The sequence below is a fragment of the Stigmatopora nigra genome, chromosome 10 (assembly GCF_051989575.1).
Source record: "Stigmatopora nigra isolate UIUO_SnigA chromosome 10, RoL_Snig_1.1, whole genome shotgun sequence".
Classification (NCBI taxonomy): domain Eukaryota; kingdom Metazoa; phylum Chordata; class Actinopteri; order Syngnathiformes; family Syngnathidae; genus Stigmatopora; species Stigmatopora nigra.
Genome location: NC_135517.1, coordinates 14301169 through 14329081, shown reverse-complemented (window position 1 = coordinate 14329081; position 27913 = coordinate 14301169). Strand labels below are relative to the sequence as shown.

General features: G+C 40.3%; 2 protein-coding genes across 4 annotated transcripts in view; one reads left to right on the top strand and one right to left on the bottom strand.

Moving 5' to 3' along the window:
* Positions 1-23962, top strand: part of vgll4b (vestigial-like family member 4b) — a 36832-nt gene extending 12870 nt beyond the window's left edge. For 2 of the 3 annotated variants that reach the window (XM_077725606.1, XM_077725605.1), the window contains 4 exons: positions 10440-10659; positions 19880-20105; positions 20600-20717; positions 21558-23962. In XM_077725606.1, the coding sequence (XP_077581732.1) occupies positions 10440-10659; positions 19880-20105; positions 20600-20717; positions 21558-21829 (836 nt within the window). In that variant the 3' untranslated portion in view covers positions 21830-23962. Of the gene's footprint in view, positions 1-1743; positions 2126-10439; positions 10660-19879; positions 20106-20599; positions 20718-21557 lie in introns of those variants that run through there. The other variant, XM_077725603.1, reaches the window with a different exon arrangement.
* The window catches only part of atg7 (ATG7 autophagy related 7 homolog (S. cerevisiae)), a 59396-nt gene continuing 54786 nt past the window's right edge, over positions 23304-27913 (bottom strand). Inside the window, exon 19 of the mRNA XM_077725607.1 lies at positions 23304-24435. Coding sequence (XP_077581733.1) covers positions 24403-24435 — 33 coding nt within the window. The 3' untranslated portion in view covers positions 23304-24402. The remainder of the gene's footprint in view (positions 24436-27913) is intronic.

Here is a 27913-nt window from a genome sequence, read left to right as displayed (position 1 = left end):
TAGTCCAAGTGAAGTCAGCAGAGTGGAGCGGACTTGTTCCGTCAGAGTGCAGGATGGGTGTCCAAGATGGTGCCTCGGGTTTGGAGATGTTAAGCGCCTAGTTGCACTACTCGCTGAGTCCAAGGATGCTATAACAAAAACACACAGAAATCAATATACTATATTTATGATAAATAATCACTAAGTATCAATGATATATAAATGATCACAAAATAGTAATAGATAGATGAGCGGTCAAATAATAAATTCTAAGTAGTTTGAGTAGTCGTAAAAAGTTATAAGTCTTGATTAGAACTTAGGTGCAGAACTCGATTTGAGTCTGGTGTCATTTCTTGAGAAGAAACCGTCCTTGAGTCGGTTTGTCTTTGCAGTTACAGTTATGTAGGGCCTCCAAAAGGGCAGCAGGTTGAAGTGGTGGAAGTCTGAATGCGTCTTTTAAAATGCTCTCTGCCCTTCTGAGGCACCGGGATTTGTAGATGCTGGAATGGGTCGGTAGGGGTGGTTGATGATCTTTTGGACTGAGTTGCTCACCCTCTGCAGTCTTTTTCTGTCGGCTTCTGTGCACCTTGAGTGCCACACTAATAGAGCGTAGGTCAACAAGCTCTCGAAGGCAGACTAATAGAAGGTCACCAGCAGGTTGGTATTCAATTGCTCCTTTCTGAGTAAACTCAGGAAATGTAGCCTCTGCTGCGCCTTCTTGATGATTTCTGTGGTGTTTGCTGCCCAAGTGAGATCTGCAGAATTATGGACTCCTAGGATTTTGAAAGTCTCTACTTGCTCCACACATTGTGATAATTTATATCCCACGGGCCAAAATCTTGCTTGTAGCAAGATTGAGTCGAGAGGAATTATCAGTGGTGTAGGTCTTCCATTTTCTAATGATAGCTCCCACCGTTACTTATTGCAGATTTTATTTTTTGTGTTTTTTAAAATATGTTTTAAATTGCAGATTCTGCACATTTAACCTCATTTTGAGTCTGCAGAATGTCTCCACCTTGTGGACTTCCTTTCTGTGGCTCCAGTTTTTTTTTTACCTAGGTCTACAATGTCTTCTGTGTATGTCTTGCTACTGCAACCAAGGAAATTTCCCGAATACGGGATGAAATAAAGTTCTTATCTAATCTAAGATTCTGTCTTCCGAACTTGGAGCAGTTCTTTCACTCTGTTTCTGTAATGCTTTGACAGCCCTCTGGTTTTGGCCATGGTGAAGTTTAGAGTATGACTGTTTGAGGCTGTGGACGCATATCTTTTGTACATATAACAATTTCAAACGGGCGTCATTAATACCGTAAACGAATGGAGGGCAGTATGGGTTCGACTCCCACTCGATGGCGGTGTAACCGTCTGTGTTTGTCTGTTTCACTGTGCCCGGCGACTGGCCGGCAACCAATTTGTGTTGCCTCCCCCTCCCTCATTTGTTGCTCGTAGTTGGCTGGGATATGCTCCTGCACCCCCTGCGACCTCTATGTAGATAAGCAGAAGACGGGTGTCATTAATACAGAATGTCAGTGGAGGGAAGATGAGCTTCTTAGAGGATTTTCAGGTGTGTGAGATTGTGAAATCTGGCTTGTTTGTTATTGACGAAATAGGTATTTTCCACCATAGTTTGCCAATTAATTCTTGAAAGATCAGGTTTTTTTGTATCGTGCGTTGTCGGCACCTGCTGTCCAATGAAAGAAAGCAGCCTTGTCAAGAACTTCCGCATTTGCATGACGTCACAGTTTGAGGCTCCATCCACTTGTGTGTGCGGGATCTGAGCACCAATCGAGAGTTAATCTCAACATAGCCTGCGCGTCAGTGCAGTCTACTTACAGCTGGCTGTGAGAAGACCTGGCGCAACAGTCTGTCATTAATACGTACGCTTGCCAAATTTGTCACCAAACTCATTTTTAAGCGTACTTTGTTCTATCTGGGTCTTTTTTTCTGGAGAGACTGAAGCTAGGAGGCTGGGCCTTTAAATTTAGCTGTTTTGTCGACTGAAAAAAAAAGACCCAAAAACTTTACTTTTTGTCGTAGTCTTGTAAAGAGCAGAAAACGCGATAAATGCTACTCACAAAAATGGACCTGTTGAATTTCCAGTATCTGGACAAGATGAACAACAACATTGGTATACTCTGCTACGAAGGTAAACTTGAAAGCCTTTTTTTCTCATGGGGGCGGCGGGTGGTCTTCGTCGATGTTTTTCTGCTTGTTCTTGCAACTTTGCTCGTGGGCTTAAGTGTTCTTTATACTCATCGTTATCAATGTGTTCGCATTTCGTAATAACAGTACTACTAAGTTTTGTATTCGAATATAACTGCGTGTTTTGGCATTACTCCCGTACCATCGTTATAATGTACAATACGCGTTCTTACGTTCAATCGAGTATAGCCGTCTGCAGCGCCGACTTTTGCGCAGCTCACGTTAAATACTAGTGTCAATTTAACACATTGAAAAAAGTGATGTATTTATTCATTACTTCGTCTGACACTATCTCATGATAGAGAAAATGGTGCCCAGATTACGTTTCTTTTGCTATCTCGTGGAAGTGTTTAAATGTTCTGCCTGCCACGATAAGTGCTGGCATGAGTGAGTAAATAGTGATTACATATATTATTAGATGTAAAAAAAAGATTTCGGCAATATTTCATAATATAATATAATAAAATATAACAATACTTCCCACTGTTTTTAAATGAACTCATTCCCTGCCATTGACAGTGATAGACATCAAATCTGTTTGAACTGGCATGGCTAACATTGCGTGATCATCATTGATTTTTTTTAAAGCATTTAGAATTTTGTTCTCATATCTCATCTCATTTTATGAACCGCCTTATCCTCACTAGGGTCGCGGGGGGTGCTGGAGCCTATCCCAGTCGACTTTGGGCCAGAGGTAGGGGGCACCGTGAATTGGGGGCCAACCAATCGCAGGACACTCACACTCATACCGAGATGAAATTTAGAGTTTCCAATCAGCCCACCATGCATGTCTTTGGAATGTGGGAGGAAACCGGAGTACCTGGAGAAAAACCATGCAGATTCAGGGAGAACATGCAAACTTCACATAGTTGGACCAAACTGGATTTGAACCTACAGGTCTCCCACTGTGAGGCCAATGCGCTAACCACCCCCGCCGCCGGGCTGCCCTAGAACTTGGTTATAAGTGATAGTTTGGATTGGATTGGATTGGATTGGATAACTTTATTCATCCCGTAATCGGGAAATTTCTTTGTTGCAATAGGAAGAGGGTCAGGATGCAGGAATAGGAGAGGCATTATACAACTTTACTGCATGGTCGGTGTAAAAACAGCAACTCTTGATCATCTAACTTCTTTAATGGTAGCAACTGTGTTAAATTAGCATGTTAGGCACCAGCAGCCCGGTCTTAGACAAGGCTATGTAGTACCACTTGTCAATATGTTTATAACGGTTGTATTGCTCAAGTTATTACCTGGAAATGTAGCAGTTGCTTTGTTTATTTGACCTGATATTGAATGTGGATGTTATTCAACAAGTGAAAGTGAATTGAAGCTTTCCAAATTTAAGTAGCCTGTCATCAAGCATATTCAAAACGGAACCCGATTGTGGTGTTGTAAAAACAGCTCAAATCTACATTTCACTCCATAAAATAAGCCTGTAGTAGTAGAAAATTTTGCAGATTAGTTCAGATACTAATTTGACAAAACGGTGTTGTTTCTACTTTTTCAGAAAATGTGGTCATTCTCTTTTTACATTAGGCTGTGAATAGATGCTTTTTAGTCTCTTTTACACCTTTGTGTATGACTTAATCATCACATTGTTGATAGCATTCTAACTTTTTATGTTAGGGCATTGATTGTTGTTTCATTTTGACTGAAATATCAATTATCAAGTCGCAAAGCATGTTCTATGGTAGGGCTAGCTTGCTGACTTGCATGAAAATCATCTGAAATAAAACCCACTCCAGTGTTTTTGTTGTTGTTTCGCTTTTAAGGGAGTTGTTTTATGTTGAGCTTTACAGCGGTACCTCGACATACGAGCACCCCAACATACGAGCAATTCCAGATACGAGTACAATTTTGAGCAAATAATTATCTATAGTTACAAGACAAATTTTGAGATATACGAGAAAGCCTTTTTTGCTACATATCTTTCATGTATAACAGATATCTACGAGCACTGGGCGGACGGAGCATTGCATTTTTTCAGTGTTTTTTCCTGTCACTCGGCGCGGATGGCGGAGCGAACGCTAATACGAGGAGTATATATTACTCCTTGGCAAGTGGTCGTGCGTTATCCTTTTTTGAGGATATTTGTGTGCATCATTTTCGGAATATTTTTGAAGGGAATACAAAAGCCAGCAGCCCATCGATAGCGAAAGTCAGGTTTTTTAGTTTGTTTTTTAGTTTAGTTTGTTTTTAGTTCATTTCAATGGGAAACGTTTGTTTGAGTGAGAACTCAAGACATCTCTTGAAATAACAGCAGCTTCCAGTCTTGTCATAGCTTATTTCTCTGCACTTTGAGTAAAAACTATAAAAGTGCCATTGATTGAATCCAAACAGAAGGGTTTGCTTTGTTTTCTTGCCCTCTGGTTCGCTGTTATGATAATTCATCACACATTTGTGTTGCTTTCTTTTAACTGACTAGGTAGCGCTGTGCCTCATAATTAGAAAAGGGAAAGAAAAGCTGTGCGTGTTTAGACACGATCACAACGAGGTGGAATGAAGATGTGACACTGTCCTCATGCTGACGTGTTCGTTTTAGTATTTACATTTTTAAAATGTTGCTAATGAGAGAAGTGTTGAAAGCTTTTGGCTTTATATTTGGAAAATAGACCAGCGCTTGGGGAAATATTAATGCCATAAACATTCAATGCGTCTGATCCCCACAAAACCTCAGAACCAAAAGAATTATCTGTGTTTCTTAGAAATTGGAATTTCAGTAGCTACTTGGAGATTGATCATAGTGAAGCTGTAGAACACTAATGTTGGCTGTTTTCTAACTGTTGTTTGGTATACGTATGCTGATAATATTAAACTTCTCTTAGTAGTCAAAACTAGAAAGCCATTGAAAATAATAAATCACTGTTTTATTTTTTTATCTATTTAAAAGACATCTTTAAGTGTAGTGTGGTTATCAGATTTCAAAATGGCCACAAGTCTAACTTAAAATATTTTTTGACATTTTCCTCCGTTGAAAGACAGTAGTTATTAAATAAGATCAAATTGTGGTTGAGCAAATTTTTACAAGGATTCAATATATTTTCATTTATTTCTTTAACCTATTTCCACAGAAAGTAATCGAGGACTGATTCCCATTTGCAAACCAACCTAGTTATTATCAAATGACAACATCTTGTACATATGCATCAGTAGCACTACCCTGTTCACTAGTACACCCAAAACCAGTAAAGCACAGTCTTTCTGGCTTGTTTCCCCAAAGGTAAAGCAAAAAACCAAAGGTAAACAATAAAATGTGTGTTTGCACAATAGATGCATTGTATTTGCAGGAAAAACTCAGTGTATATGCAGAAAAACAGAGTCCCTAGTTATGACAATAACTTAAAACCTGCTGAATGGGTGGTTAAGAAGCTGGTGTTTACAGTTGCCTTTTTGATTTTTGGCTGTGTATTTTTAGATAGTTTCTTTTTTTTACATTGGCTGAATCCAAAACGTGCCCCAATGTTGTATTATAGCTTTGCGTTAAATTTCCTTAGGAATGGTGTGCAAGATAACGGCATCACCTTAGGATGAAGCATGCAAGCAAAGAGATAACTGGGAAAACCTTGTGGAGTGTCTCAAGGGTGACTCAGAGCTGCCAACTTCCCCGGAATTTCCGGACTTTACTCCGGACAAGCAACGCAAACTCCTGACAACCTCCCTAAAGTCCGGAAATCACAAAAATTGTCAATTAAATTAGTTTCAAAAAGTTAAAAAAATTGAATTTAAATGCTTCAAACTTCACACCATTTTTACGGCTTCTGCCATCTTGATTTAACTGTTCTCTAAACCTGATTAATTCGGTAACATGACTCCATTGTGAATTATCTGAGTTATAAAGTCTGACAAATAATTCGTCTTGTGCAACTTTAGTGTGGCAATCAATTCAGAATCAATTGCATAGGTAGCTTGTCACTTAAATTTTTTTTCATAAGGGAAGTACCGTGTATAAGCCGTACCTTTTAAAATTGCCTTTGAATCGTTGCATTTTTAAATTTCCATCGTATAAAGTGACCCCTGATTCATAATTTTCACCTCCATATTCAAGAAAAATCATGGCACGTCGTATTTATGAGCTACTCTTTATTAATCGAAAGGATTGTCTGCTGGATTGCAAATTCCTAAAGGGTCTTGCCTCCACGTAGACAAATTAAAAAAAGAAGCCACACGAGCAGTACAACCAGGTAATGTGTCTGTAGTGGTGTAGTTTGTCATCCCTAGGTAAGATAGTGGGGCCCTGAGTGAGCAATAGCAGGCACAAGTGGGTTTTTTTTTTTACATTTTATACAAGATGCTTTTTTTCCCTTGAATTGCATTCTCTTGTTTTATGGCGGTTCGTCTTTGTCACCTTGCAGTTTCGTGCATGTTGAGTCTAATTTGTGCATATACAAGCCAATTCAGTCATTTCTTTAGACAAAAATACGGCACATATGCGATAAAATACGGTAAGTATTATTATGGACGACGAAACCACCAGTCTTTTGTTTTGAAGCAAATCCTATCATTTCCGAATAGGAATACACAGCACTGGTATGTCTTATCGATATGTCTAAACCCAAAATGGATGACAATTTGGATTACGCCTCTAATAAGAAACCCAGACACTCAATTATTGCTTCGTATTTGACGAAATATCCCATATTGGAGCCGTCTCCAAAAGGACCGAAAAAATTACTATGTTAATGTTGTGAAAATTTGAATTTGCCAATAAATGATCAAATACATTATACTTTGTTCACTTTTTGTACTTATTTTCATTATGATGTACTTTTTTTTTCCAATTATTTGCAAAAACACTTTCAATGAATGCTGATAACATGGTAATAACAGTTTGATTGTAATTGTCCCATGTTATTTTTTAAAATACATTTGTATATCAATTTTGCACAAATCGCATTCACTCCGGAAACATAAAACTCCGGACATGGGACAAGGGTACTCCTGAAATGGGGTCCAAAGAGGTTGGCAGCTCTGGTGACTATAATGAGGAGAGAAGAGGGAGAGTTCAGCTCTATTTGCAATCTAATCTCATCCAGCTTTCAAACTGCTTGAAGTTTATTCAAGAAAAATAGACTTTGATCTTGTGAGCCCAATCGAATGAAGGAGGATAGGTTGTCTTCCATTCAAGAGCATTTTTTCATCCTTTCTACTACATCTTATGTTGTTCCCTAATTAGAAGCCTTAAGTCAAAATGTGCATAGTACAAAAATTGTCTAACTTTGTTTGTCACTTGGTCTTATGAAAATGGATGCAAAGTCAAAAGTTAAATGCCCAAAGTCTCACAATTTGGACTTTAAGCAAAGTTTTTTGGGTAAAATATGCCTATAAAAAGAACTTAGAGTTTACATAACGGCGTGGTGTGCACATTTGGTGCTATGAGTTACCATTTGAACTAAACTAAAACATTAAGTTGACTTCAAGTAATTCAATTCATCCCCTTACCCCTAAATACCTCTATATTTAACTTTCACATGTATTATTTTTCATTGCTACTTAGCCAATTATTTAAACAGAATGAGAATATGCATTTCCTTCAGTAGAAACAAATATTTTTACCCCTGATCACAGAAGTATGTCCTAATTTAGGGTGTAATCACACCCGGAAAGTCCATAGTTCACTGTCGTTAATCTCTACCACAATACATTTGGTCCGGACTATTCTGGTGCTGTTCCTTTTCACATTGAAATTTTTGCAAGCAGCCTAGGATTTGACAACAAACCTACGCATGCGCAAACAGTTCAATTATTGGACAAAACAAAAGGGCAACAGTAAAGTATGGAAGTATACAATCATAGAGCTATCGCTTCCTGCCCACTTGCTCATATTGATACAGTTGAACTTTAAGCGTTATATAGACACTTTACCAATCAGGGTTTTATGCAACGTCCATTTTATATATGTCGAGAGAAGCCCTGTCACCTCCTTGCTCCATCCACCTCAAACTCCAACTCATATTACCCTATGTACAGTGTTCCCTCGCTACTTCGCGCCTCAGCTATCGCGGACTCAGAGCTTCGCGGATTTTTTTCAGGAAAAAAAATGATAAAAAATGTAAAGATATTAAGTTAAAATTATAAATTACATCATTTTACAAGAGGTGGAAACAAAATATTCAATAAGAATTAGTAATTGCATCAAAAAAAGGCCAAAGAAATGGTCAATAACATGGTGAGAGGTAAGGAATCGCATTGATGATGTCATGGCTGTTTACAGGCGCATCTTCACCCCCCAAAAAACCAATGTTCACAACTCCCAATAACAATGTTTCTTACGTGCAAAAAAACTGCAGAAGATCCTCCATCCGGGCTACCATGATGTTTTTGCTTGGCGGTGCTTTTGTGCACGTGTGATACGTTTCTTTAAGCATTTGTGAAGGGGCACGCCTACTTCGCGGAAATGCAGCTATTGCGGGGGGTCCCGCTCCCCATTAACCGCGATAATCGAGGGAACACTGTACTGCTATCTAAACCACACAGACACCCAAACAGTGAGTTTCTGCTCTTTCAGTTTAACCCAAAAATATTGATTGGAAATGACCAAAGATTCCATTATGGCAACAATGAAAACTATCCATTTTATTTGTAGGAATACCGTATTTTCACGACTATTTGGCGCATCGTATTTTTAGCCGCAGTGTCAATAACGAGTGCTATTTCTGTATTTTACACACACAAAGGACGCTCTGTTCTTTTAGACACAGCCAGGCATATCATATATATATTATTTATGGATGAATATTGAACCGTAATAGCACTGGCTATGCTACAAAAACAGCCCCAGACGCTATTTCCGGTGCACATTGACTGCTGGGATATATAGTCCTTTTGTCAATACACCCAGGTTGACTGCTCTGATAACTTTGCACTAATATTATCAATATACTACAACAGCGAACAGACTAATTTGGTGTTGCATCCACCAAATGCACGCTACACATCTAGCGGCAGGATTTCTTTTGTAAATACAGCCGAAATGACGGCAAGCATCAAATTAGTGTGCTCGCCGTCATACTGGGTGTATTGAAGAACTGTGTGTATTAAGAACTCTATATCCCAGCAGTCACTGCGCAGTACTTTATCTACGGGGGCTGCTTGCCGTAGTTGTCCTATCGACTGATTTATTTTATTTTATCGTGATAACAATTTTAGTATTGGTCCATATATAAAGCGTACTGGATTATAAGGCGCCCTGTCTATTTTGGAGGAAATTTAAGACTTTTAGGTGTGCCTTATAGTCATGAAAATACGGTAACTGGACATTAGGAAAACACTTGACCTTCCAAATGAGCCCCTACTTCATTTGTTCTGCCTCTTCATTCAATAGCGTGCTGGCAAAAGCCTGTCTTTTTAATTGCTGTCTATCTGCCTGTCCCAAAATAATGATGTCATCCCTGTTGTCATGGCACACAGTGGGCGGGGCAAGGGGTTAGGGCCATGTGTGGTGGTGGCGGTGGGGGTGAGGTTATAAGGCATATACTAACCACACTTTCTTTCATTGGACATATTTGGAATATTTACTACTTGGTTGGATAAAATTGACACATTGATCTAAGGTGACCAATTATATGTTTTTACTTGGAAACTTGATTATAAAAATCACAAGCATAATGCTTCTTTTCAAATTAGTCCAAATTGTTAGTGTCAAACGAGTAATTGTGGGTAACTTAAACTTTCAGTATGCTGGTTGAAAGCTTTTCGGTATTCTGTTCTGCTCTGGAAGTGGCTGCACCAATTCCACCAAATTGTAATTTGAAAGGAGCTGAATTGTCACAACATTGGAAACGTAGCCTTAGCAACACACTTTTTGTTTGTCTTGGTTTCGGGAGTAGTTATGGAGAGTTTTGAGTTGCAATAGGTTTTTTCTCCGGCTTGTATGATTTGCTTTTTTGGAAAACTCAGGCGAATGCATGAATCCAAAACAGTGGAAAGTCCCCAAGTGGAGACACAACCAGTAGTACTTTTCCCTCATTCTTTTCTTTTTTTGCCCCCACTCACTGGCTACTCAGTAAGCCTTGTGGACCAAGACAAGACTGGGTGAGTGGACACAGTTAGTCAGGGGAATGTCCACAAACAGTTGCATGCAGACCCTGTCTACAGGTTTCCAAAACACATAGACCTCTGCTAATTCTGGAGAAGAAAACCAATTCATTAAAACTGTTTATGAAAACACATGCCATATTGAAAATGACATTGAATGTTTTTTGAGACCATAAACCTTCCTTAAAACCTATGCTCATTGATGGTTTCCTGCTGTCTTAGGAGAAGCAACCTTGCGAGGAGACCCCCGACTCCAGTGCCTGTCCCTGTCCTCCTCCTCATCGTCTCCATCATCATCCTCTTCTTCATCCATCTCCAGTCACAGAACAGGTCCACCACCGATCAGCCCAAGCAAGAGGAAGCTGAGCGGAGAGCAGGGGGACAGTGATTTGGACGACAATGAACATGTGGCCAAGATGAGCCGACTTTTCGCCACACAATTGTGAGTACATGACGCAGACTCAACGTTTGTACCACTTACCTCTTCGGTGATTAATTCCATTTTTGGTTCTTTGATTGTGATTAGATTTGTTCTGTTTTGCTTTATTTAATCGGGAAACAAAATAAAAGTAATGATGTTAAGAATCATATTCAAACAGGACAAATAGTTGAGGAGGATGCACTCTCTTTGGCCTTGTATGAGTTTGTTTGCTCTTTTGAGGGAATGAAGAATTCCCAATAGTGAAGGGAAAAATGTTTTGATTTGGTGGCCATTTGCTTGGAACTCTAAAGTTTTAGAAATGTTCTACAAGTTAGATGGCCCACTTTCTTACCAATTGATCTTGCGCAGATTCCAGAAATTCTGTTGGCGAAGAGGTTGTAGACCAGGTGATCTGAAGTCGGTCATGGGACTAGCATTCGTTTTGGTGATGTCGGGAATCAGAAAGCCCTCGCTGTGTCGTGTTTCACTTTAATTCCGCTGATCGTGTTTGATGGAGCTAATTGCACGTCACTTTCAATGGCCATCGTTGACTGCTAAAGTCTGCTTATGCAAGAAAACCCATTTGAATGTGGAAATGCTGAAAGCGGCTAACAATCCTGTTCAGAGATTTGTTTCACACCTATAATTGTCATCTATAATACATCTATAATTGTGTTCGGATTGTGTTATACATCAGGTTGAGCCACCATGCTTCTCGGAGGAATTAGAAAATGGTCTTTTTCTTTGCTGGTCTTGTGACTCGGCCCTCATAACAAAGGATTAGCTTGTACGACTTGATGTTTGTGCAGAGTCATCATCTTTTCCTACTCATGAGTGTGTAGAGAATTCAAATTGCATTTTGTACAGATTTAATTAGTCATGAAGGTCAACTTCATAGTGTCGTTCAATACTGTGTGTGTGCTTCATATGTAACAGGCATTAGAGTCAGTCAGAATGAATTGAGTATTTAGCACTGTCAATGGCACTGAAGCATCAGCATACACAACCACCTCTCCCAGTAAAAACATGTTGGACATCTATAATTATCAATGGATAAACAATAAGGTAAATACAATGAAAAATAAGGAAAAACTTGTTATTGCAGGTAGTTTTTTTTAATATATTTTAATATTTTTGTTTACATGTTCATCAGTTCATATTTGTATACATTCATTTAAAAAAAATCAAATAAAAAATAATGAATATAATTGAGATCAAGTGTCCACCTGCCGGGATGTACTTCTTAAAAAAGAATGACAAATAACTGACCCCAATGTTTCATTCGTTGTAGTCGAAGAATTTAAATACCTAGGAATCACGTCTTTAAATGACAGATAAAAATATCTGTATAAAATAAAATTCATTTTGTCCCATTTTAGGTTCATTAGAAATTATCTAACACCTGAGTCAGAAAAACTATTTTTTGAGACAATGATCATATCATATAACGCATGATTTACCGGATAATCATGATCATGTGTGGGAATGCTGCTGCCTGGCTTCATGGTAAAGCCACCTTTTAATCAACAAGTTCAACCGTGCACATGCTTTAAAAAAAACAAGAACAAAGCCTATGTTTTGACTGATTCGTTCAGAACAGACAATGGTGTTTTTTTTTAGGTTTTGTCACTTGACATGTTTCCATCCCACGTTTAGTCAGGCGAGTACAGTAATCCCTCGAATATCGCGGACAATGGACCCATGATCACAAGAAGACAAAGGACTTGGACTAAAACTCCCATGAACTTGTTTTTTGGGGATTTATGTCAAGCGGAGAAGAACTGTTTTCACTGTGAGCATAGTATCTAATGTATTCACATTATATCTCGATATTAATACAGTAGTCTTTTGGTATGCTTATAGCTGTAATATATAATAGAAGCTGTAATATATAATAGATATACACTTTTGTAATTGTACTTGTGTATTTCTGTATTGGCGCAAAAACGCATTGTGCTAGTAATAATGGGGATGATTCTACTTTGTGGGTTTTCGTTTATCGTGGCTATGTCTGGTTTACATTAACCATGATATTCGAGGATTACTGGCATTCATAAGTTATCGCCCAGAGCTAGATTCATTCAATATACAATGTCTTGTATCTTTTTTTAACTTCGTACTTTTGAAATCCCACTACTTTGGCCATACTTTTTTTTGGGAAGTACTGTTCTGTTAGCCCATTCAGACACCTGACACCGTCACTTTGGGCGGCACTAGAGAGGGTCACATCTTTTGTTTTCCAGTTCCAACACACATTATTGTTGGCGGGTGGGGGCAGTCAGACTTTTGTGTGAGAACAAAGCAAAAGGGTCTGAACAAACTCCACCTGCTTATACATGCACACACATGCTACTCACAAGATTGATAAAGGCTGCATTGTTGTGTGATATACAGTTTTGCTAAAAATATTTGATTTGACTAAAATAACAAAATTCAAGCACTGAATATAACAGCTATCAGAAACAGTCTAGACCTGAGTAACATACGAGCACTAGCATAACATACGATAGCATTACATACAATAGCATAACATACAATGGCATAACATCCAATTGCATAACATACAATAGCGTAACATACAATAGCCTACTATACGCTAGCATAGTGTTGTGCTAGCACCCTCTGGGCCGAACTACCTTATCTAGTTTTTAGATATTTTTCTTGGAACAATTCTATGAATCAGTGCTTTCATTTACATCCATGCAAATTTCAGTTGTTCGCCATTACAAAACTACTTTCTCCATCCAAATCAATATCAGTTTTCCTTTTCATTGATTCGTTCATTTTCAACAGTGCTTATTCTGGTCAGGGTCGCGGGATCCTCAAGCATCTCCCAGTTGACTTTTGGGTGAATGACGGCCAGTCAGTCGCAGGGCGCACACAGAGACAGACACACAATCACACTGCCATAATGAACCATTGCACGAGTGGTTCTTTACCTGGTTAGAGCTACTGAACACCACCAGTTTTATATACGCATTCACCGAACTATACTTTAATGTAAAATAAAATATGATTTTTATTTTTTATTTTTCAAATTCAAGATATATGAATTCCTCGCAGCACTAATTGGCCAAACAATGTCCCATCATCATCTGCAGTCAATGATGATCAAGCGGGGCATTTTATTGTGTATAGACATGATGAGTTGATGTGTCTTGACCTACGCGGCAGTGGTTCAACCAAATCCCTGAGATCACTCAACGAACCTCATCCAAATTGGCAACTTTCAGGAAGTGTGCTTGTCCCTCTGCCCTGTATTTGTAAAAGCATGCATCAAAATGCGTTGTTAGCCATTGCCTTATAGTGAGGTTTTTTTAAACATACGTGACATTTTTTAACAAACAACATGACACGGTACGTGACCGGACGTTTCGCTGGAAGACATTTCGCCAACAGACATTTCGCCAACAGACATTTCGCCAACAGACGTTTCACCGACGGACGTTTTGCCGACGGACGTTTCTTCGAAACGGGATTTGCGTACTCGCCCCACCCTCAGATCGTGTGTGTGTTTTTCAACCTCGGCACAAAAAACAACACAATGAGAAATATCCCAACTTTTATTTGTTTAATGAAATAATAAATTGAACACTTTAATTTTTTTCCGGCGAAACGTCCATTATGCGAACTGTCCGTTCGGCTAAACGTCCGTTCGGCGAACTGTCCGTCGGCGAAACGTCTTTCCGCCAATTGTCCGAGTACTGATACAGTATCATTGCTTCTGCAGAACCACACATTGTCTGTGCTTTACATGTACATGTCTGATAAAAACATGTGATTATTATTTTCTTGTAAAAAGTGCAGAACAACCCCACAGGGTGTATTGGATCCCACAGTGAGCCATTCCCGGCCCACACATTTGACACCCGTGTTCTAGAATTGGTAAAAATAAAGCACTTTCAAAAATAAGTAATATTCTATTCTATGTAATATACAAACTTTTTAACAATGTTGAATATACTGAATCCAACCGTACGTTGTTATGAAAACCATGAAATCAACTGTTACCCCAAACTTTTTAATTCTCATACATTCAGAAATGAGCAACATCGAAAATAGTGACAATCATTGTCAGTTTCTTGTTTCATTTCTTTAAATGAGTAGCTTGAAATTAAAGCTCAAAACCTGACTTTTTACAGTCCTGATTCTTAACGTCAGAGTATTTATTGGTGCGAAGCGAAAGATTTTCAAGCAAAGCTTTTCCATTTTGTGCTCCTTTTTTTGGGCTGTACAAGTAGGAGGAGGTAGGTGGAGTCTGGAACAAAGAAGCCTTATCCCGCTCACTGGAGCCTGCGGGCTGGAAGCTTGCTGCTGCCTGCCTTCCTGGCTGCCACTCAGCAGTTGTAAACCCTCCGGTGTAAATGTCCCCATTGCGTTTGCTTCTCAAACAAGAAGGTTTGAAATGGGAAGATAAAACAAGCGTACCAAGTAAAAAGTGACCTGCTTGTTATATTTGGTCGGAGCAAGCAACTTCACAAGCCAGAAAGCTGGCTTCTTTGTTCCGGAGTTTGTATCTCAAACCTGTTCATTCGTTGCCAGCCCTCTAAGTTCAGATGTATTGGAAATTTACTTGCGTAACAATGAAAGGAGCCACATGATTGTTTGTCTGTCATTATCAACGGAACTGAAAGAGTTAAGAGGTTTCTCCAGAGGCCAAATGGTGGCAAGATGAAAATAAGAGAGAGGAAGCACATGTGTGTGAGGGTGTATGTGTGTGTTGATCAAAGCTGTTCAAAAGCTTGTGGTTTCCTTTTTTGTGATCATGGAGTCATGTGTTGTCTTCTTTGCATCCTTGTTGGGGTTCCTGTATCAGATCTGCCCCAGCTTAGATAAAGGATTTTCTGATCCCCACCCCTGGCACAAAGTCACTTAGCTGGCCAGCATGTTTAATTCCTATCAGTTATGCTGTCCGAGTGAAAATTTGCAAAGAAATTGTACAGTTGCAACACGGGCGGTGTCAAAAGTTGTGTTTAAGGCCGGATTGATGTAAAAACATAGTCTGAATGAGCAGTGTGGCTGGCTTTCTATATATAAATTCATATAATTTCACTCTGTGGTTTTGCATAAGCTCGGCCTGGTTGTATGTAACCTGCGGTTGCGTCTTCATCCGCCCCCTCACCCGTTTTTTTTTCTTTTTTGTCTGTCTTTTCTCTACATGCTGATTCTTCCCAGATGTTTCCTGTGTGTGTCATTCCCTCTCTCCCCATTTCCATAGATCTTTCTGAGGATATCAACATCTGCCCAGTTTTAAGATTTATTGTGAAGATTTTCCTGGAGAAGTGTCCTTTCCTCGTTGTAAGTGTAGTTTTAACCTGAAACAAGTGACCCAAAACATCGGAGAATCCCCAGAACATGTTGGTTTTGATGTTTTTAGATGTATAGTAGTAATAAATGGTGTTACACCTGGCTGTGACAATAATTACTAAGAGACAAAGCGGTGTAATGTACGAGGGTGAAGGGTTGTGTCTCTCTTCTTGATCGTGCCAACAGCTTCAATGGCTTTAGGATCAGGTTTTTCCACACCAAATTCATCCAAGCATGCCTTTTATGGACCTTGCTTTGTGGACAACCAAGCATAGAATTGTACATTATAAATCTAGGTAACATGAAGGATAAAGATTTAGGAAAAACAAAGCCTGAATACCATTGTTTTTAACATTAATTGTTCTTTCCCAAGTAAAAAAATTAAATAATCTGTTCACCGTTATCGCCACACCGACAAGACAGCGTTAAGATACTTTTTATAGCATAAAAGTTAAATGCCATTTGCCAATTGTTCATACTGGTTGTTTGTTTTACCAGGTATCCGTACCATATGTTGTGAATAAGCCGCTTCGTGGTGTAGAGGTTCACTCACCTGACTTCGGTGGGGGCAAGCGCGGGCTCGATTCCCACTGGTGGTGGTATGATTGGGAGTGGATGGTTGTTTATCTCTCCGTGTGCCCTATGACTGACTGACTGGCAACTTGTCTAGGGTGTAGTCTGCCTTTCAACCGACAACAGCTATGTTAGGATCCAGCAACTCCCGCATCCCTTTCAATGGTGAATAAATGTTTTGTCATGACGACATTTGTTCAGCACATGCCAGTTATGAGTACCGGTGCAATCTTTGGTGTGAGCTGAGAAAAAGTGAAAAAAAATGTATACCAGTTTTTAGTCACAGATTATGGGTGCATTTTATACACGGGTGCACGTTATACTTGAATAAATACGGTATATTTTCATAAATTCACAATGCGAGTAAAATTCAGTATGACCACATCCCTCCCAAACTCGTAGGAAAACAGGCGTCACTTAAAAGGCTGAATTTAATGATAGAGAATGAAAGTGCCGGCCGGGAATTAAGTGCAGTAGTCATATTGAAGCGTACAGTGCATTGGTTTTTGGCTGAAGAAAAGTCTGGATTTAGAACGAAAGGATTCTCCTGTAAGCGCAACCCACAAACGCCGCCACTAATGGCCGCCTACATATAAAGCCTCGTAAAATAGATTCAAACGGACGTCTGCTCATCATGAGATCTGTTTTTATGTCCGTCATTTAGTTCCCATTTTAACGGCAAGTCAACCCAACATCAAATCTAAAATCTGAGGATCGGCCGCACGTTTAAAATGAAAAATATATATATATCAAAAGCAAAGGACCGCTTCCAAAAGCAGGCAGTTTTCATTGTGTAGTCTGACCAGCTGGCACGAGTAGGAAGCAGGTGGGTTCTTGGTTGCCTGATGGCACAAAATCAAGCAATGTGTTTGGGCCAATGTTTAGTTAGGCTCGAGGCTGATGGAGGATTTAACTGTCATTGATTGATTCTGTTCTCTGGCTCTGCAACCGAGGCCGCCGCCACGGTGGCATTATGGCCACTCCTTTGTTTTGGCAGTGGTTGAAGTTAGGAAGAACCTAGGCACTCGGGTGTCGAGGGGCAAAATGAGTGGCCCTCCAGTTTACTGACCATCAAAGTAAAGAAACGTATCGGAACAATTTCAGGAACACTTATGTTAATTTGGTTGTCTCACATGCACACCAATTTGTCTACCGAACTGTCCTTCGGGCCAAATTCAGACACCTGAATCGCTAGCCAGCCGATCGCAGTGAACAAGGAAATGGACAACCATTCACATTCACACACATATCCCTGCGGGAAATTTAAAGTGTCCAATCAGGCTACGATGCCTGTTTTTGGAATGTGGGAGGAAACCGGAGTACCCAGAGAAAACCCACGCAGGCCTGGTGAGAACATGCAAACTCGACACAGGTGGACGTGATCTGGATTTGAACCAGGACCCCAGAGCTGTGAGGCCGATGCGCTAACCACTCGCTTCACCGGGCTGCCTATTTTCAAAAAGATCTCATATTTCAAACATAATTAAAAATGAATTTACAGCATCTTTAAGAATTTGAAAAATAAGCAGCCATTTTTGAATATCAGATTTTTTGGCTGGGTCGTCCGTCAAAAAAAAAAAGCATGCATTAGGAAAACCCATTGTGTTTGCCGTTTTCCAATGTGTGTAACTAGATGCCCGGAGATGGAGTGTTTAACACATTGGGCTCGCAATTCCCCGGTGTGGACCTTCCTGTGTGAAGTTTGCACATGTGTTTACGCCGGTTTCCTCCCTCATAAAAAAAACAAACATGCAGGATAGGGTGGTTGAACACTCTAAATTGCACTTAGGTATGACTGAGTATTAATAGTTGTCCATGTCTTTGTCCCCTGTGATTGGCTGGCCACCAATTTAGGATGTCCCTTGCCTGATTCCGATAGTTGCCTGGTATAGGCTCTAGCACCCCCTGAAACTCACCTAAGTAGGCCTGTCCTAATAAATACTATATCGGTGTATCGTTTGATTTGTTAAAATGGTCAATGGTAGTTTCTACAATATTTTAATCATCCGATATTTAAAATATCAAACGATACTTTATAACTTATCGTCTGATAATATAAAATGTATTTTTTTATTACATCGAAACTTCAGAGCAAGAAAATGGCAACTTGATGTCATGGTTTTCTGAGTGTGTCTGTTGGCGGGTTTATGGGAAGCCTGCCAAATCTCTCAGGAAGTTTGCAGCTGATGGTGAAAGAACAAGACAAAGCTAAGGGGAAAAAGGGGGGAAACGAGCCTCTCAAGCTTTGGCCAGTAACGAAAGAAACAAGTTGCTCTTGTAGTAGACGAAGCCTAGACCATTTACCCAGAGGGACCCCCCACACATCTATTTAGCTCTTCCTCTCTCCTCACTGTATTGTGCAAGGTGGGGGGCTCATTTATTTGTGGTTGGTTGCCGTTGTTGATTCCAGATGCTTGAACTAGCAGTCAGGTTGCTTGGTCACATGTTCCTACAAGCGTTTAGCAATGGTGTCCAACCAGGTATGTTTTTTTTTCTTTTTTAGAGGGACCTATATTTTCAGGCCCAGTGACCATTGAGTTGGGGGGTTGTCTTTCAATAATTACATAAAGACTGTGGAAATGCCTCAGTACTGCAGTGTTTGCCTCTAATAGAAGAGACTTTTAAAGTTCTAGTTTGACAACATTAGTTAGATGAAGCTCCATTTTCATGTTTGTGAGAAAGAGACTTGACCTGCGACCTCCTTGGGTGGCCTACAAATTGCCAGTGGGTCGTGGAGTTGCAGCAAGGATTTAATACACAAAAATGTGCATGCGCAGAGTGAAGCAGAGTGCTTTTGAATCACTCAGCAACACAATTGCTAGTGGCTTTGGTGCGAGCATTGTAGGGCAGAAATTCCCATTGAACTCATTCTTTCATTTTCTGAACCACTTATCCTCACATGGGTCAGAGTGTGTGCTGGAGCCTAATCCACCTGATTTAGGGCCACCGTCAAGGGACACCATGAATCGATGGCCAGCCAATCACGGACAAGCATTCGTTCTCACACTTATGAGTGTATGGCATACCTAGAGGTAATTTAGAGTGTCCAACCAGCCTATCAGACATGTTTTTGGAATGTGGGAGGAAACCAGAGAACCCAGAGAAAACCCACACAGGCCCAGAGAGAACATGCAAACTCCACACAGAAAGACCAACCTGGATTAAAACTCTGGATCCCAGAACTGTGAGGTTGATGTGCTAAGCACTCATCCGCCGGGCTGCCTTGCACATTGATCTGTCTATATTTACATATGTTTAGGAAAAGTGTTAAAACAATTCCAGTTATGACTAAACAACCAAAAAAACCTATGCATTTTTAATGTATCCCATTGTTCTGTTTTGTTTGTTTTTTTAACCACAGGAAACCCCATGGGGACTATCGCAAGGACCAAAGTCGAGGTCCTATGGAGCGTGTGGTGGTGCCCGGCGTCCATGCCAACCACTTTTATGGCCACGCCCACCTCCAGCACCAGCACCATCTCCACAGTTTGGCCGCCATGGACCAGCCGTTGGCATTGACCAAGAGCAATGGCGCGATGGCTCCGGTTGCCGTGCCGCACGTGCTTGGTATCACAGAACGCCAGCAGGTGACTTGACGTCCAGATGTTTTGTTTTAGGAACTAACCCAGCATAGGCAAACTACGGCCCGCGGGCCACATGCGGCCCGTTAGGCTTTTCAATCCCGCCCTCCGATGTTGTCCAAATAATGTTGTTTTTTTCCAAGATGGCGCCGTCATGCGAAAGCCAGTGGCAGTAGCTCTGTCCATTATTTGTTTTTTTGTGTTTTACAGCCCCTCAAACTTATTTTAAATTACATTTTAATACTTCTTAATACATTCCTTTTTACTTTACTTTGTACTTTATACTTTTTACTTTAATGATGAGTGTTGAGTATGTTAATACTTTAGTCTTTTTTCTGTTTATGTTTCATATGCACTATTAACAGATGCATTTTTTTATATGTATTGTAACTTGTGCTGACCAGTCCCATCTGTCAAATTTTTAAAGTCAATGTGGCCCCCGGGCCGAAAAGTTTGCCCACCCCTAAACTAACCACTGACACGCATGCTCAATTTTTCAGAATCGGCCATCAGTGATAACGTGCGTGCCAGCCAACAACCGCAACTGCAACCTGTCGCACTGCCCGCTCTCCCACAACGGATGCTTGAGTCTCACTAACAACTACAGAAGAGTCCCCTGTGAGTGCTCACACATGCTCAACGGGGAAAAATGGAAAACAACTATAATTCAAGCAGGACAGACAGGGCTTTAGGCAGGAGAGTCGCTTTGAGGAAAATAAAGGGCTGCTAGGGCCAATTTCAAATGTGGCAGTTTCTTCGATCGCTACCAACCTACCAGTTAGTCTGGATTGGACGTCGCTCGCCGTCAAAGGCAGTGAAACAGGATCATTTAATACCAGCCTTTCGTTTTTATTTACCGTCTTCCCTTGATTATTGCGACTTCACTTGTCGTGAATTTACTGCTTCGCGATTTAAAATCCACGCTGTAATTTCCGCTTGCCTGTGGACTCAGCACTGAAGAAAAAATAAAAGAAATTTAAGTGCAGAAAAATGGGAAAATCCACGCTGTAACTCGTATGAAGAGAAAATGTCTGGACACAGGAAAAAAAGTCAATAAAATAACCAAAATAGGTGAATTGGATTGATTATTGTTATTTTTATGAGACAAAAATAATCACATTCTACAGTCTACACCACATTTTCAACACGTCAGGTTTTGAGAGCCGACCTGAGCTATTGGAGAGGCATAATTTTAGTGACCTTTAAGTGTTAAGTCTAAAGGGGGGGCATATTTTTTGAGAATGATATATTATATGATAGAGAATACGGTAATGATGCAAAACCACTTGGAAAGGGGATACACCCAGTAACAAATAGGATGGGAAGATAGATAAGCTTAGGGTGTGACAGGCTACATGCTTGTTACTTAAGACATATATGTCACGTTTTGCAAAACCAGAGCGTAGCATCCTTGTGTTTGACCAATTTCCATTCTTTCTCCATGCCTCTCGCTTGCAGCCAACGTTGCATGCGACCCTGTCATCGAGGAGCACTTCCGTCGTAGCTTGGGCAAAAACTACAAAGAGCCGGAACCAGCAGCGGTGCAGGCAACAGCCGCCAACTCGGTGTCTATCACAGGCTCGGTGGACGACCACTTCGCCAAGGCGCTCGGAGAGACATGGCTGCAGATAAAGAATAAGAGCGCGCCGTCGTCGGTTGCCAGCAGCCCCGACTCGTCGCCCGACAACCGCATCGTCAACCGCGATCACTCCCCTTCGCTGGTCTCCTGAAGGTGGCGGGACTTCCGAAAAAGGCGGCCTCCTTGAGGGAGGGCCCGTCCGCAGGCAGGAACTAATGGGGAATGCGGAGGCATCTTCTTTTTGTACATAAGCAGTTTTTTTTCTTGTAGATTTGTTTGGGTTTTGTTTAACTTTTTGCATCGGAAGACACAATCGAGAAAACAAAAAGCATGAGACTGTTCCACCCTAAATTTCTCCAGTCCCTTTCAAACTGCTCCCCAAAGCCATGCTGACTGGACCCACAATGACTGAGGACAGAGGTCCCGATATGGAATTGAGGCACGCTGATGACCCAAATGAGACGTTTGACTCCAGTTGGCTTCAAAAGGTTTTACACCAGGGCATTCTTTCATTTCAAGGATATCCACTTGTATGGATCTTATTTGAAAAAAGTTGAAGATATGGGTTACAACTTGCGCATCATGATAACCAGTGAGCAAGAGGCTTCGATTATCCGGTCTTTTCGAATGTTAACAACAGTATTAAACGAAAACAGCCTGACGCACCTCAACCCATTTCTGTTAATTGACCCAGGTAAGGTGTAAATGGTAAAATGATCTTTCCCCTGTTATGCATGTTTTTTGTTTTGTTTTGAATAGCTGGCATCTACTAGTGAGCATTTCAAATGCTATCCAGTCAGCCCCTCCCCCGTCTTTACGGACATTTTCTGGTTACTCGCGTTAGACAATATTCGCTCACTGCTGGATCAGTTGTAATCCATGATATCGTTGATGTTAATGTCACACCCATGCTTTCACTCCCCCCTTTAATTTGTGTTTTTTGTGCTCTGCTAAACATTTTTCTACTGAAACAAACAACAATGATGGACACACCAGTGGCATGTGTAAAGTTTACACAAAGCAGTACAGTGTAAAAAAAATCCCTATTATAAACGTCTCCCAACATTGTTCTCCCGCCCTCCCCAAAAAGTGGAAAACTCCTAATTGAGCTAAAATTAGGTTGAATTGAAGCTACAGATTTAAACCCTTTGAGGCTCAAATTAAAGTAAAAATGGCAATTCTGTATAAATTAGGTGAATAGTATTTAGTAGTTTCAAATCTACAACGCCTGTCTTGATTAGATTTGGCATGTCAGATTAAAAAAAAAAAGTGTTAGAAGAACAAAATGGAAGCTGTCATCTAATGCTCCAATGCTAAATCAATATTACAGCAAGCTAGCAACCAACCCAACCACAACTGTCTTCCGAACTGGACTGCTAAGTGGGCGCGATCTCAACAAAAAGGGGTCCTCCGCACATTCCATTATTATTTTGTCCAGCATAGCAAGAGGATGTCAGTTAAACGGCCAATGAGGACGAGGCGTTCACGGGAGCTGTGCTTCTGTTGCCGCCTAAACATCACGTCAACTGCTCGCTCTTGATCATTTCACCTCCAACACTGTGGTTTGTTTGGAGGCAACCTGTCTACTAAAACATGGGGAGTAGGATTTTTTTTCCTTATAATAGTTAACTATGACACCATCATTACGCTGTGCGTTATGGATGTGCAGAGGAAAAAAAAATCATAGGTATTTTTTAAGAAACAATAATTTGTTAATGACGTAGCTATTTAATTTGTTTCCTTCCTGTCCTCTTAATTATACTCTTTTTTTTTCCTTTCTCATTAAAAAAGTTGATCTTTTTTGTTGTTTTTCGTAAAAAGTTTAAGTGCAGGAACACATTACACATAAAAAGCAACTGGACGATGTCAGTGACAATCGCTCTTCCGGAAATTATTTAAAAAATAATAATAATTCCAGTGATTCAGCCACTAAAGGCAGCTTCATTTGCTGGCCGCTTTCTTTCAAAAATCCACAAATTCATCTTAAATCCGAGTTGACCACGTTTCTCTTCAACCTGCCTTGTTGCCAGTCAGCAATGTGAGCGTTTTTTGGTCATCTACTGTCATGTCTTTCAGAACAGGCAACGAGGCTAGCAAGCAGTTATTATTCTTATTTTTTTTAACAAGTAGCATGTATTTAGTGCTAGAATCACTGAACTGTAAAAACAAAAAAAGTACACACAAATGAACTGTTTGTGGCTCTGTCCCCTACTGAAAAGGTTTTGGCAGGCCACCTTTTTTTGTATGTAAAGTAGCCTTGAACAATAAAGTGCTTTGAAATCAGCACCTGATTGACTGAATGTGGTTTCTCAAATTCTGATCATACAAAAAAGCAAAATTACTCCCAAAAAACATTATTTATTCAACAATACAGACTGATACACCATAATTTTAGCAAAATCATCATCATGATCAAATCGACATGCTGTAGTACTAAAAGATGAGTGATGTTGCAATTAGATACATGAAAATACTATGATGACTAACAAACACAATTTGTTTGCTTAAGGTGTACACATATTTTGTCTTAATGTTTTTCCCACATAATCTGTTCACATTAAGAACTCATTATCACAACACCAGAAATGAATGTAACATTCAAAGTTTAAGTATTTTAAAAGTTTCTTTAGATGTGAAGTTAGAAACTTTCTAGAAGCTTTTAGGTCTTCCCGTCTCAAGTCGTGAGTTGTGGGTCCAATGACAATAAACTCAACATTTGGTTGCTCAGATGCTCTCATCGTCGCTCATGTCCCAAATCTAATGGAAAAAAAACACATGATGCAAATGAGTGATGTGAGAATTAAAATATGAATGTTTACCCAGCATGAATGCCAACTTAAAACATTTAAGTTTGTTTAATATTTGGTTGGCGACGGCCCCGTAGGACGAGTGGTTAGCCCGTTGGCCTCACATCTATGGCATCCTGGGTTCAAGTCCAGGTCATTCCTTCAGTGTGGAGTTTGCATGTTCTCCCTGGGCCTGCGTGGGTTTCCTTTGGGTACTCCGGTTTCCTCCCGCACTCCAAAAACATCCATGATAGGCTGGCCACTCTAAATTGCCCTTAGGTATGGGTGTGAGTGTGCATGGTTGTCCATCTCCTTGTGCCCTACGATTGGTTGGCCTACGATTCCGGGAATCCCCCGCCTCTGGCCCGGAGTCAGCTGGAATGGGCTCCAGCACCCCCCGCAACCTTAATGAGGATGAAGCATTTCAGAAAATGAGATGAAATATTGTTGCCCACCCCGCTAGAATGCCAACAAAAACATGGCAAAACGCATATAAAGTAGGCAAATGGATTGAGTTCTACTTCAGTACAATCCTAGTGAAAGCTTTATTACCAGGAAGTGACAAGTGCATGTGACGCTTACACACACGCACGTATGTACACACTTGCAAGCTCCTTGGCAGCGCTGCGTCAGTAAACAAAAGTGGTCTTCTGGTGACAGCAGATTCTTCACATTCCCGCTCTGTAAGACGTAATTCACATACCTCTAACATGGCCTGGAATGTTACACACGCACACACACATTTGACACATCCATGCTGCATTCCATGGAAAGTGCTGCTTGAAACTTCTGACCTTAGCCCCCTTCGATTCCAGATTACACCTGAATGGCGAGTTGCAAATCAAATGCATGCACTCACTTTGTAGCTCTGCACACACAAATGCCTCATTTATTCCAGACTATATTTCCCACCGGAGTATGAGTCGCACTCGCCCAAAAAATGCAAAATGGAAGTGGAAAAAAATAAAATAAGCATAAATCGCACTGGAGTATAAGTCGCAAGACAGACGTGTCATAAAAATGCTCATATAGTAGGAACAATAAAGCAGAGTTTACCTGCCCTGACATCTGCTAGCTCACGGGGCATTTTCAAGACGAATCATTTGTCAGAACATGCAACTCGGATGATTCACAATGCACTCATGTTACCGAATTCTTCCGGTTTACAGTGCAGTTGAATCAAGATGGTGGATGCCGTAGCGGTGGTGTGAATTTCAATGCACTTAAATTGAAAATTTGGTACTTTTCCAAAAGGTTTGCTTCAAAAAAAATTAAGTGACAATTTTTGTGAATTTCCATTTGCGTTGCAATTCCGGGTAAAGTCCGAAAATTCTGGAGTAGTTGGCAGCTCTGAAGGTAGAGCATTACGTTAAATCCATTCAAAATATCCCAGTGGAGTGGCAGGGCATTTGACATCCGTGTTCTCACAGCGCTTTTAGACCTTAAAAACACTCAATACTTAAAGAAACAGCATGTCAGAGCTATACAGAGGAAATAATGGCGTGAATGACAACACAATACAGGTGTGAATGCTTGGAAAATCTATTGAATCCATGGATTGAACACAACTTAACAGCTTTGCTAACGGGTTGAGAGTGATGAATGCCGAATGGCCAACATAGTAGTTCATGTAGGCAATGTCGGACGAGTTCTGTGATGATTTGGAATGAATTGTCAATAACAATAGAGCAGCGAGGAGAATCAAAGGCTTGGGAGTTATGCATGTCGCGAGTTACAATGGATTGTGGATGACTGGGCTCAAGTGTCGGCCAGCACTGTTGCTTTCACCAAAGCTGGAATCAAGTACCTGGAACACGCCACATGTTAAACGCTGCACTCTTTACATCAGATTCAGAATGAGGAGTTTGATGGTTTTGTCGATGTTGAACTAGTTTAACTTCTATTATGTATACCTTTTACCTCAATAAAGCACTATCAAACTTATTTTTGCCCGTCCTGTCTTTAAAAACCATGCTCGCGGGTAGCCTAACATACGCTAGCAGCTAGCATAACATACGCTCGCCTGTCACGCCTTATCCGACTAGGTGCCCTATGTATTAACAAAAAACTGAAGATATACCCCCAACTGAGACAGCACGTTTTATAGGTGTGAAAATACGGTACATATGTTTACTCAGCTGTCTTCTATCCCCTTTACGTACATTGGAAAATGCCATTGCATTTCTTCATTTTAGCGGCTTAATAAATACTTTTCCTTTTTTTACAGGCATTCATACATACATTAAGTTGTTAATTTGTGTTTTTACAACAGTCTACATAACACCCTTTCATGCAATATAACACATTCTATTCATAAAGTATCTCAGAAACACCACTTGCGGTTATTTTTCTTATGATTTTCCCTTCAAAGTAACTGATTCCCTATTAAAACCATGAATATGGAGGTGGAAATTGTGAATCAGGGGGCATCTTATACAAGAAAAATTGTAAAATTCAATGATTTTAAGGCAATTTTAAGGGTACGACTTATACCTTGAGGCCGCTAATACGCAAAAACATATGGTAGATTTGGAAAATGTGATTTACGACAAATGCCCATTCTTACTCAACCTGTAAAGGAGGACTTGACCCAGGCCACCACAAAAACAAAATCTCATTGTAAACTCAGATTTGTGAATACGCAGGTGCCAGTACACCTGGTGGCGGGCGAGTGTCAGAACATGAGCAGAGGTAAACAGCTACTTCTCTGTGTTCAGCACATATTGTGACCCATGACATGGCCTGCCGTTCAAGCCGCAACGCCCAAATTTGTGCTTGCCTGCAGGCTGCTGAGGTTTCCTCGCAGTGTGGAGAATGAGGACAAATTCATATCAAAGGGCAACATTTGTGCCGGCTGGCTGCTATCAAAAGGACGGCAAGCAAAGAGCCCTTTGAAAGGCGCCGAACCTCTCTGGATGGCTGCCATGCTGCGCTTTCCGTGTCCGCCATTTGGACAAAATAAAAGAAGTGGGCCGAGAGGCAGGGGAGGGTGGGGGAGTGGGGCGGAGGGTTCTTATGTAAACATGAATAGGTGCAATAAGTTGACAGGAAGACTCCAAAATGGGCAAAAGAACTTGAAGTCATAAAATGCTGAACATTAACCATTTTTTTGCAGGAATTATTGTTGTTTTTTGTTGCTGTTGGTTATACTCTTTAGGGACACTCATTTAACAAATTCGTCAAAATGAATTGGACGTGTCTCTTACAATGTTAGTAGAATTTTGGTTTTTAGATTTTATAATGTTAATTGCAGTCATAACCAGTGTGTATTTCCAGATTTACTAATTTTGATCTGTTATTATTGACAATGTAATAACTTACAAATCTATCTAATTATTAATGTAGCACAAAGATAGTATAATTAAAGTTTTAGGTTTATAAATGGATCAAAGATAATCACTTAGGCACATCTCGTTCCATGCAGTCTTTTTAAAATAATAATATTATTA